This window comes from Aplidium turbinatum, chromosome 3, assembly GCF_918807975.1.
Source record: "Aplidium turbinatum chromosome 3, kaAplTurb1.1, whole genome shotgun sequence".
NCBI lineage: Eukaryota > Metazoa > Chordata > Ascidiacea > Aplousobranchia > Polyclinidae > Aplidium > Aplidium turbinatum.
The window spans coordinates 37,957,655-37,968,825 of NC_137474.1; the positions used below are offsets into that span (position 1 = coordinate 37,957,655).

General features: G+C 38.0%; 1 protein-coding gene across 1 annotated transcript; it reads left to right on the top strand.

Moving 5' to 3' along the window:
• The first annotated feature begins 1,364 nt into the window (after window positions 1-1,364).
• LOC145766226 (glycosylated lysosomal membrane protein B-like) lies at window positions 1,365-9,909 on the top strand. Its single transcript, XM_082577896.1, has 9 exons — window positions 1,365-1,596; window positions 1,955-2,041; window positions 2,343-2,570; window positions 3,661-3,789; window positions 3,923-4,098; window positions 4,594-4,792; window positions 5,166-5,259; window positions 6,794-6,926; window positions 7,330-9,909. The coding sequence occupies exons 1-9, from the start codon at window positions 1,522-1,524 to the stop codon at window positions 7,517-7,519; spliced, it is 1,311 nt and encodes a 436-aa protein (XP_082434022.1). The 5' UTR covers window positions 1,365-1,521; the 3' UTR covers window positions 7,520-9,909.
• The last annotated feature ends 1,262 nt before the right edge of the window (window positions 9,910-11,171 follow it).

Sequence of the window (11,171 nt, forward strand, 5' to 3'; positions counted from 1 at the left end):
GCACTTCGGGTCAAAATTTAGTTTAAAAAAAAGGAACGCTTCCGGATAGTAACGAACTCATTCCCTCTGGAATAGCAACCGGAGAAATATCATACGCGCCACGGATCGAGTTGAATAAAGTTGTCGAATTTAGAACTTATATAGGCCCTTCTCGTATTTTGCTTTGAAAGAAAAAAAGTGCCTATATAGTGACATCATGATCGGTCAAATAGTGTTTCAGATTCAAAGACCGGAGCCGGTCAAATAGCCACTGCCTTTAATAAATGTTGTGCCCCTTTCATTCTTGAGTTCTAAACCGCTGTTTCCAGTTGTTTTTCCATCAGCAATACTTCTGATCTGTGTGTTGAAGTCACCCATGATAATTGGTAATTTTGCTGTGTCTCCAATTTTGTAGAGCTCTTTCAATGTTGCCGTAAAATGTAATTTCTTCATCACAAGCAGTGCTTTTTAGCGTATACTATATAGACAACATACCATAACAAGCAGCTGGAGTTGCTTAGCAAAGGAAGTAGTCATCATATGAATTTTTCCGGAATGGCCCGTTTCGGTGAGTCCGATTCGGTGAGTCCGATCCCTTAACGGGGGATTTTTTCAATTTTTTTTTTAAATTATCGGGTACCGTAAGCCTAATTATCATTGCGGGTTAGGGTTAGAGGTTAGGAACTCACCGAATCAGACTCACCGAATAGTAGCAGACCTGAATTTTTCAACATAGAAAAACTTTACGTTGACTGAGTTTAGTTTTTAGTGAACTGTTAGTTAGGTAGGGGTGCAACCTAGTTCGTACCAGGACAGTTGTACCCTCAGTTTGTACCCTGAAAAGATTGAGAAAAAAAATTCAAAAAAGCCGAAGTCGCTGTTCAGAGTTTCCGCAAACAAACTAAAAAGATTGATAGAAAAAAATAGAACAAAGCCGGAGTCGCTGATTGCAGTTTCTGTTTTTCCGCAGTTTCCGCAAACATTTTAAAATTTCCGGTAATGATCCTGAGAGTTTTTGTTTGATTGCTGAAACTGCGATCAGCGACTTTGGCTTTGTGCTATTTTTTCTCTCGATCTTTCAAGGGGAAAATTTTGAAATGTTTGCGGAAACTGCGATCAGTGACTTCAACTTTTTTTAATTTTTTCTCTCGATCTTTTCAGGGTACAAACTGAAAGTACAAACTAGGTTGCATCCGTTGGGTAGGCTAGTACATGGTTTTTTGTCGTTTGTTCACACATGTTGAAGACATTGGATGCTTTGTACAGGAGTAGCCTACTTGGTACAGTAACCAACGTTCAGAATGGCCTGTTTCGGTGCAGCTGATTAGGAATATAAATTCGTATATAACTATTTTTATCTTTGTGTCTTCCTAGATATAATTAAATTGAGTGTACTGTTTTAAAATGACTTGTTTAAAATGTCTTTCCTATCATTGAATGAATGAACGTTTTGGTACTGAATGCAAATATATACCATAGCATAGGTGTCTTCAGTTTGTGAATAAGGTGATAACAAGAAGCAAGAAGGTAGTAACAAGAACCATGCTACAGTTCAGATTGGCGCACTTTGTACTTTCTTTTATAGCTGTCTTTTCAGTTATTGCTGCAAAACGACAGGTATGTATTTCTTATCAGTACCGGTACATTGAGTGATTAATTGCTATCAGAAATTAGTTTAATATATATATATATATATTATAATCAATTTCATTTGTGCATGTATGATTAAGGCTTTGCTTAGCAGGCCTTATTTAAACTTAAGTATTTTTTGTCACACTTAATTAAGATTGCTCACTCCATCTCAATACTTCAGGTATCCAGAAATATTCTACAAAGAATAATGACGAGTATATTTTTCCCATTTGAAGCTTATTTTGTCATGGAGCCAAAATGAAACAACATTAATAATTGACCAGTTAATACAAGCAAAACACAAGTGTTTTTAGAGCTCTGCTAACTTTTGTGCTTTTGACAGGTCACAGTCAGCTATAATCCAGAATGTAACATACCTGCATGCTACAACACCAACTTGTCAGTTCACCTTGTATATGCTCGCTCCCAAGTAAGCTTCAGTTTCAAACTAAACAGTTATGTTTGTATAAGGATAGTTAAGTAATAATATCTGCAATTAATGTGGTAGTTCATTCCAGAAGTTCACATCACATCTTTAACCTGTGAATGACAACACAATAAAGTACCGTATAAAAATTATTCTAAGAAAACGTTTTGATATGTTCATTGAGAGATGATTATCAAATTTTGTTATTTTAATCATCAAAATGTGTCCAATAATTCTGTGAAGCTGTAATATAAATAGTTTTGATCTTATGTGGTGGTAGAGTTGACAAAGTTTACTTTCTCAGGCTTCTGATGGCTGTCAGCATTACTTGTTTTCAACAATTGGATCTTCTTCTCCAACCCTGCTACTTCTACACAGTGAATATAACTCATCACGGGCATCGATACATTGGGATGCTTTACTATCATCGCCCCTAAACATATCTACTTTGCAAGGGGCTATCACTCTGGTAGATGAAGATGATCAGTTGCTTGACACAGCTCCGTTTGGGGCAGTGTATTCTTTATACCAGGTGTGTTTCACAAAATTTGCTGGTGTTTATTGGATAGTGAAACATAGCTTAAACGTTATACATTACAGTCAGTGCCTGCTAGTCCAAGTGTACTTGTGTGGAGTTCTTTTCCAAATTAAACTTTGTGCTGAGTTTTTGGAAGCATTACTTTTGGTTTTATGAAATTTTTAACATATATATCCTTTAAACTCCAGAGCTCAAAGGCATCAGTCCGTTCCTTCATTGCCTGGTCATGAGTCATGACATTGTCTAAGTTTCAGCATCTTATAGTATGGTAGACGTAAACAAAGTATTTTTTTTAAACTTTTTTATGTGTTGCTATATTTACGATTTGATAAAGTAAAACAATTTTCAAATGTATTTCTTGTCATTTCTATCTACCTCAGAATTCCATGGTTACATTTATCGTCTTCAGTTGTTCAATGTCCAAGATAAAAAACAAAAAAAAAACGTTTTTACTTTCTACCGCATGTATTTTCAGTATCAATTACAAGTTGCATTACTAGAAAGTCCGATAGTCTTAAGAGAATCCTGAAATTGTTTTATTATTAATTTTCATGTGTGATATTTTACCAATTGAATTAAAATTATCTGTTGTAATGTATATTTCTTAAGATGTTCTGTAATTCAGATCTTCAGATTAACCTAAATTTGTTATATTTAAATCATCTACCGTACTTCTATTCCTTTCATATTATCAATGCATGTAAAATTTATTTGTGTATGGACATTGAAAAAACAGAAATAGTAGGCTACACTTTTTCTACTTACTCTTTCCTTGATGTTAGTTTTGTTACTTAAATCTATTTTTGTGCAAATGAATGTTTTTTGAGTCCATAACTCATGCCAATGTTAGACAATCACTTTTTTATGATTATCTCTATCAATTTCTTTCTAATAATTTAGTTGGATTTTATGATTGTTTAAAAATCCTTCCCGCTTTTTGACAAGATTTTAAAAATTCTGCTCACATACAAACTTGCCCAGGTGTCAGTGGAAATCTATTCTAGGTCATACTTAGGTTTTTAATTTGCATGGTCAGTTGCCATGTAGAAAATTAATATCAAGATGTGTGTTGTTTAATTGTCAGTTGCTGGAGTATCGAGATGCTGCTGACAATGTCAACATAGCCGACCCGACAAACACGATTGTTTCACAAACGTTTATGAGTGATATGACATGGAATGTAACAAGCACAGAAGATGCAGTACATTTTAAGGTAAGTGGATGTAATTTTGACTTTGAAGAAGCGAAGTTAAACAACTTTCAAAGCTTGAAAATTTAGCGGTGGAAAATCTTCGAACTCAGGGTATTTTACATGTTCTTTTGTAAAACTTAATCTTTGCTTGCAGGGGGCCAGTCAGAATAATTCAGAAAGTTTTCACAACCGCAGTTTGATTGAAATAAAGTTTACTTTTTACGATGTCAATGGCCGTGGTGCAAACCTCCCACGTTTAGCATACAGCGACAAGTCAGCTACTCTGGAGTTTATTGTTAACAACTTGAGAGTAAACAACACAGATTCTAGGTAAGTGCTTCATTTTCATATATAAATTTATATATTTCCTCAGCATATTTGTCGCTGTGTGTTTGGCATTATTGACTTATTGGATAACGTCACCATACGGATATATCACGTTGAAAAGATGATAAACTGAAGTTTTGTTGATGGAATTGAAATACTTGTAAGCTGATGAGGACTGACCTCAGCTATGATAGTATGTCTGATGGTTCATTTTCTTTTGGATGTTTCTTTTATGATATATCATAAAACAGTCCATTCTTTTCCGCTTATTGTGTGGTGAGATGAACTAAGTGATTAAAGTATTATCATCATCATCGAACTCCGGCTTTGCCCCCATTAGTGGGTCTCTGTAGGCCAAATTTTACGTATTTTAAATACGTATCGTACAGTACCGGAAAAGATTCTAGTTTATTGAAGGCCATATCGGCTATGGTGCCGACAACACGGCAATGGAGGATGTGCAAAGTATTTGATTAATTTTTGATGAATACATTTAAGGTTTTCTCTACTTCTTCTTGTTGCTAATCCTGAAAACTCATCATTCTCACCACAACACTTCAATGACAATGGAGCAGTTGAAAAAATGTCTATGAAAAGCATTGACGATGAATATGCACCGTCTGTGTTTACAACTACTAAGGTTCTGTGGAGGGATTCTGACAAGAAGGAGACAACCAATTTCTGGAATTGGCGAACGGTATGTTGGAACCATAGAGAAATAGAACAAAGTAACTTCGGCGGGTTTAGTTTTTTCTTTAGTATGTTGAAAGTATCCAACTTTTGTTCGTATTGACTTAACGGTAGCAATGTGGTTTATTGAACTTTTCCCATTTTAGCTTGTTCGAATTTGAAATATGTTGAATCGGTAAAAATCTCTCTATAACGTGCTAATTGCTTGCTTTTCTGAAACGTGTTATGTTTCTAAATTACTTCGAAAGCTTTCGCAGCAAAGTTTCTGTTCTTTGTATACGTTGCATGCCACTCGGTGAAAATACGACCCGGTTTGCATGCTATAGGATAGCAAGTTCCAACATGGACGTTTCCAATTTATGGACATCGCATTTTCATAGGTTTGTTACACCTCAGCCATTCCTAGCCGAAAGAACTCCACAGATGTCAGATCTACTACTTTGCAGACAGTGAACGATACTGTTGCTCCAGCTTGTGAGTTCATAGCTTTATTAAAACTTTAGATTTCGGTCTGAAACAAAATTTTATCAATTGCCTTTCCTTGGCATGGAGTCACCCTGCTCCAGTTTAGCTTAGTTTTAGGTGGGCAACTCAACACGGAATGGCCCGTTTCGGTGAGTCCGATTTGGTGAGTCCGATCCTTATTTAGTGATTTTTTTAATTTTTTTTTTTAATTATCGGGTACCGTAGCCTAATTATCATTGCCGTTTTAGGGTTAAGGGTTAGGGATAGGGGTTAGAGCAGTGGTTCTCAAACTTTTTCAAAAAATTTGTTGAACGGTCCCCTTGTGATTTTTTTCAACGATTCACGGTCTTCCAAAAACTTAAGGCAAATTAGCGCAAAAACGGTTCTTCCTTCGAAAGCCATCTCACATGAGAGTGCAACAAAAGAGTTACAAATTCGAAATCACTTTCAATGCACAATTCTGCAAGTAGACGAAAATTGAGTGCATTTTCTTTGATAAAGTTCACTGCTTTAACCACATCGTCAAGGACATTTTTCAGCTGATCAGGCAAAGTTTTTGCTATAAGGACTTGGCGATGAATAGTGCAATGCGTACCAGCAACATCAGGAGATTGTTTCTTAACCAAAATGTGAAAACCGGAACGGCAGCCAAGCATAGCTGGAGCACCGTCTGTGCAAACGCCAGTACCATGTTCCATTTAAGGTTGTATTTGTCGAAAAACATGTTCACGAAATTGAAAATTTCTTCAGCAGTTGTTCTTGTGGTGAGTGGACTACAAAACAAAAATTCCTCCTCCAAATTCGTGTATGTTGCGTACATAAACACATACAGTAGTTCAGCTAAATTTGCAACATCCGTTGTTTCATCAAGCTGAATTGCAAAGAAGCCAAACATTGACTTCTGTATCCTTAACACCACCTGCGACAAAATGTTTTCCGATAGCTCAGATATTCTCCTATACTCACAGTGTTGTTTGACAGAGACACTTGCATCAGCTTTTGAACTTCAGATTCACCCAAAACGCTTGAATATTTTTACTTTCCACAATTTTTTTTTCGTTGGGATGATGTTAATTTTTTTGGAAGGTGCTTCGCGGTCCCAGAAATTTGTCTCGTGGATCCCAAAAGGACCGCGGACCCCAGTTTGAGAACCACTGGGTTAGAGGTTAGGAACTCACCGAATCAGACTTACCGAATCGGACTCACCGAATAGTAACAGACCCAACTCAACAGAAGATTTTTTTGTTCATAATGCATTGAGATTGGTAAGCATTTTTTTTTATTCTATTTGGTATCTCATTTGCTTGTGGTGCTTTAGATGAACTATAGCGCCCTGTTTTAATTTTTCTAAAGTTTTCTCTTTGTGTGAGAATCTCCAGAGTTCATGACAAGCGGTGAAGAACCAAGTTACGATAGCTTAGTCCACAACTTCTACAGTATATAACATGCTGTTATTGGACAAACGACGGGTATTTTCCATCTAAATGTTGCAGTTTTTACAATTTTGTCATGACCACTGATTACTTTTCTTTCATCAATCCAGTTCATCTGAAAAACCGGCTCCTCCTCTCATATTACGGTCAGGCTGGAGTTGAGAAGATAAACTTTCATGGTTTCCTTGTGTCCTTCGGCAAAACCGACGATGGCAATTACATTGCTACAAATTACTCGAGCTGGTACGTAACAACTGCGCACTGTTTGGGTTGCTATGCACAGCAAACCTTCCTCTTCTGGTGCTAATATATGTGCTATAACCAGACAACAAATCAACCATTTTATTAGACGACAAATCAACCGTTTTTTCAAATCAAAAACGGTTGAAATCTGGGAAGTCAAATTGATATTTGGGAAGTGTTGTTGTGTGCTAAGCCTAATATAGGGCTATTTGTGTATAGTTTCAACGTCCTGTGTGAATAAACTGTCAGTGTTCACATTTTCTAAATTCTTGTCTACTGTGCGAGCTCTTCGCATTAAACATTGCTTGAGTTTGAGGTGTTTGCTTCCTGCTGTTTTGCTGAAGAGATGTTACCGTCTATTTTATATTTATAGCTGATAACATAGGGATCATCATTATTGCAGGACTTCTTTGGTGGGATTTTCTTCTGCTCCTACGGACTCGTTTTCAAAGCTAGTGTATGGCATCCTCTTTGTCGGAGTGTGTCTCCCGCTTATAGTTATTGTTGGAGGAGGATTATTCTTGTTGATCCGAAAACTCCGAGGTGGGGAGTCACTAAGCCTCTCCAAATCCGATTATGAGCCCATCAGTTAACATTTGTCGCTGATTCTCAGGTTTTGTTGAAACCGAGTACTTCGTGAATGGAGACATTCAGAACCACGCAGTGTTTGCTTTTTCATACTTGTTTTTATGTAAAAACAAATCATAAAGAGGTTTTTAATTGGTGCCGAAGGCTTAGCCGATTGGTTAGTGCCGAAGGCTTAGTCTAATGAGAACGTTATCTTCTCGTTCCCCGATGCTTGGATCAAGTATGGGACTCACCTAATTGGTACAGCAAACGTAATTCGGGTTTTAAGATTTTACTGTGGTCGTTTTACAGAAGACGATTTTCTGTCGAAAATTTTGCCAAATACTTTGTTGCTTGCGGTCTGTATCCGACGAGCGAACTTTCATGTACGCAGTGCCACTAAGAATCTTCAATCTCACTTGAAAATTGCATTCAGGAAAACTTCTGTTTCTCAATAACCATGCAAGTCGCACTCTTTCGTCTTTCGCCCACTCAGCCATAGTAGCTTTTTTACATTGGTTCGACGTCTAGCAACGTGGAAGCGATGTAAAAACAACATCTTGGCTGGATTCCTTGTAGTTAAGTGTAGCCTAATTCTTTTTTCATTCGTATCTTACTCATTTTTATAATTTATGACGATGCTTTGATCACGAAAGTGAGCACGGAAGGCATCAGCTTTCTTGCTGCCCGGCTTTTACTTGACAATCGCGTGAGACTTGTGCAATTTTGCGAGCACAAAGCAGCCACTAACTAAACCTGAGTGATGTTTAGAATTAAAGTAGTTTGCTATATGCGCCGCAGCGAATGTGTTTTTGTAGCGTCGTTACTGCACACAGGATTACGTTGTAGTCTACAATCAACGAATAAAGTCATGAAGAGCTATGATTAAACATTTTATCAAAGTGATTACCTCTGAGATGATGAAGAAAGGAGGTGAAACCCAGATAACAAGGGTCTGCTACTATTCGGTGAGTCCGATTCGGTGAGTTTCTAACTTCTAACCCCTAACCTTAACTTCTAACCCCTAACCCTAAAACGGTAATGATAATTAGGCTGCGGTACCCAATAATTTAAAAAAAAAATTGAAAAAATCCCCCGTTAAGGGATCAGACTCACCGAATCAGACTAACCGAATCGGACTCACCGAAACGGGCCATTCCGAGATAACAAAGTCCGTCATTTTATGACGGATTTTGCTGTCTGGGATAATTTTAATTTTGTGTATCGACTGGAATGTGAAGACTCTTATTAGTTTTACATTTTCGCTGCACGAACGAGACGTGGATTGTGCGTACTTCTTGCAATACCCATTGTGGCAATTTTTGAAAATACGACTTTTCATTGAATTTTTTGACTAGTGTTTCAAAACGCAACTTTTCGCTTGGTTGTATCGTGAATTCTGATACAGACTTGATTGTACTTTTCCATGACGTGATTACATGTATTTTTTTTCGCATTATCTTCAACTGGTTTTTTGTTTGTTCGTGCTTTTACATTTCTCTGAACAATATCAAGCAACGTGGGATTTCTGATCTGTAGGCTATGAATAGAGCAGTAAAACTCTGGTTGTTATGCAAAATTTGTTTAATGTTTATCGTCTTAAGGTCGTGATGATGAAAATGTTTGGTGTTTTTCGATACTCTCCTTTAATAGCTGAGATGATTTCAAGCAAGTCTTCGAATTTTACAATGGTCTTTTATGTGCTGCAACTTACCGTCACAAGTCTTGCGAGATCACGTGATGTTGTGTAACGTCATTGACGTTAATACGTAGACACGTGATCATTGAACAAACTCGGAATAAGTGGCTCGTGCATTAATATGACATCGTCAACAGGAACGGTTCTTGTGCATTAAGTATTTTTGTAAATTAGCACAATTTATTCCGTTGCGACCTCCACGCTGTAAGCCGTTTTGATTGTTTTCATTTTCTTAGCTTCTGTGCGTTGGCTACCCCGTCGTGTCTACATTTAGATGCTTGCAATAAAAATACGAATGTTAAGTCTCTTCTATAAATTGTTCGAGCCACATTTTCTTAGTGTGCAAAATTGCCTTGTAAAAACCTGAAACAGGATTATCGGTTTAAAATGTCTGTTTTTCTTAATTGCCTCAACGTGAATTTCAATTATAGGCCTACTTGTCTTAGTCCACCCAACAAGCAGCCTACGGAAGGTGCTGTTTTCGACTAAGCCTGCAATAAGTGAGATAGCGAAACTTCTTCCGTCGTTTGTTTCTGTTCTGCATATGACATTATGACAACGGCTTTTATTTTGTGTTTTGCAATTGAACTTAGCCCTGTTTGCAGAACTTTGTTTTATGCTGTTTATCGGCCGGCCTTTTTTTATTGACAATGATTCATCGCTGTTATTGTGTCTTATTTGATTTAATCATCAATTTAAACCAAATTGGTCATGGAATTCACCATGTAATGATTTTCTCAAAAGTCAGGCGTTACGAAAGCACGCAAGAATTTAGAAAATCTTCAAACTTAACGGTTTGTACATTACTCTGCTGTCAAACTCTGTTAGGCCTTCACAACTGTGAGGGTTGAACATTTCAAAACCTATTGAATGGTTTGCCATGACTGCAGTTGCAAGAAAGGGTTTATCCATAGTGTTACATAACAACCTTTGTTCGTCGGTTGCCTACCGGTTTACACGCGGTTGAACTACAACCAGTTCTTCGTCCACCTCGTTAGCTCATTGATTAAGCACCTAACTCAAGATCACGCGGCGCTGGTCGGGTGTTCGACTGTTCGTTTGAATTCCGCATTTCAAGACTGTTATCCATTCAGCGGCACCTAGCGGATGGAATAATTCCCCGGCAACGACAATCGGAAACTGCACTCTGTCGATCTCGGTAACCGGCCCTGCATCAAAAGCCTCTACAAGCATGCGAAACTAAGTTACCAGGAGTAATCTATCACGGGTTTGTCAGTTCGATGATGAAGATTCAACGGTTTTTGTCCGCCCCGTTAGCTCAGTGGTTAGGCGCATGACTCAAGATCAAGCGGCGCTCGTTAGACTCTCCGGGTTAGTGCGTATAGTAGGCTACGCGTAGGCTATACAAAAGTATTGACGCCGTCAGCGTAAACGCAAACATTCGAAAAGCCGTACGTCGTATGCGTCAAAGTAACTTGTAAAAAAAGTTGGCAGCGTCAGCACATACACTAGCGTAAACTAATTTTATTTGCTAGGTGCCAAACATTCACACGGTATATACCACTCGAAACAAACAAGTTTTATTTTAAATTTCCACGAAGAAACACAAGCATCTAAAAGTGTTCATCTGACATTTTGCTGCGTTTTCCCATTGAAAACATTCTTTCAACTGCAGCGCTGGAAGCAGGCCAGTAGCCAGCCGGGGGCCTCGCTCCCCTGAAAAAAAAATTGCCCCCCTGGCAAAATCTCAACATTTTCGAGCAACAACTACAGTTATAAAGATTCAATTTTTTCGGCCCCCCTTACTCTGCGGTCTGGTTACGGCCCTGGCTGGAAGGTATTGGCGTGTTGTAGCGAAAAAAAGACATTAAAAAGTATACGTTGACTCTATAGGCCAGGGCTACTCAACTGGCGGACCGCGGTCCGAATCCAGGCCTTCTGGGTGTTGAAGGTGGACCTCGGGCTTCCGAAAGAATAACCTCATTGCCATATTTTAGGGCCTCTTAAAACAGATTTCC

Bases quoted from the DNA above. Each gene is read 5' to 3' on its own strand.
- LOC145766226 (XM_082577896.1), top strand. From the start codon at position 1,522: ATGCTACAGTTCAGATTGGCGCACTTTGTACTTTCTTTTATAGCTGTC. The intron at 1,597-1,954 runs GTATGTATTTCT...TGCTTTTGACAG, and splicing joins TTATTGCTGCAAAACGACAG to GTCACAGTCAGCTATAATCC. The intron at 2,571-3,660 runs GTGTGTTTCACA...TTTAATTGTCAG, and splicing joins CAGTGTATTCTTTATACCAG to TTGCTGGAGTATCGAGATGC.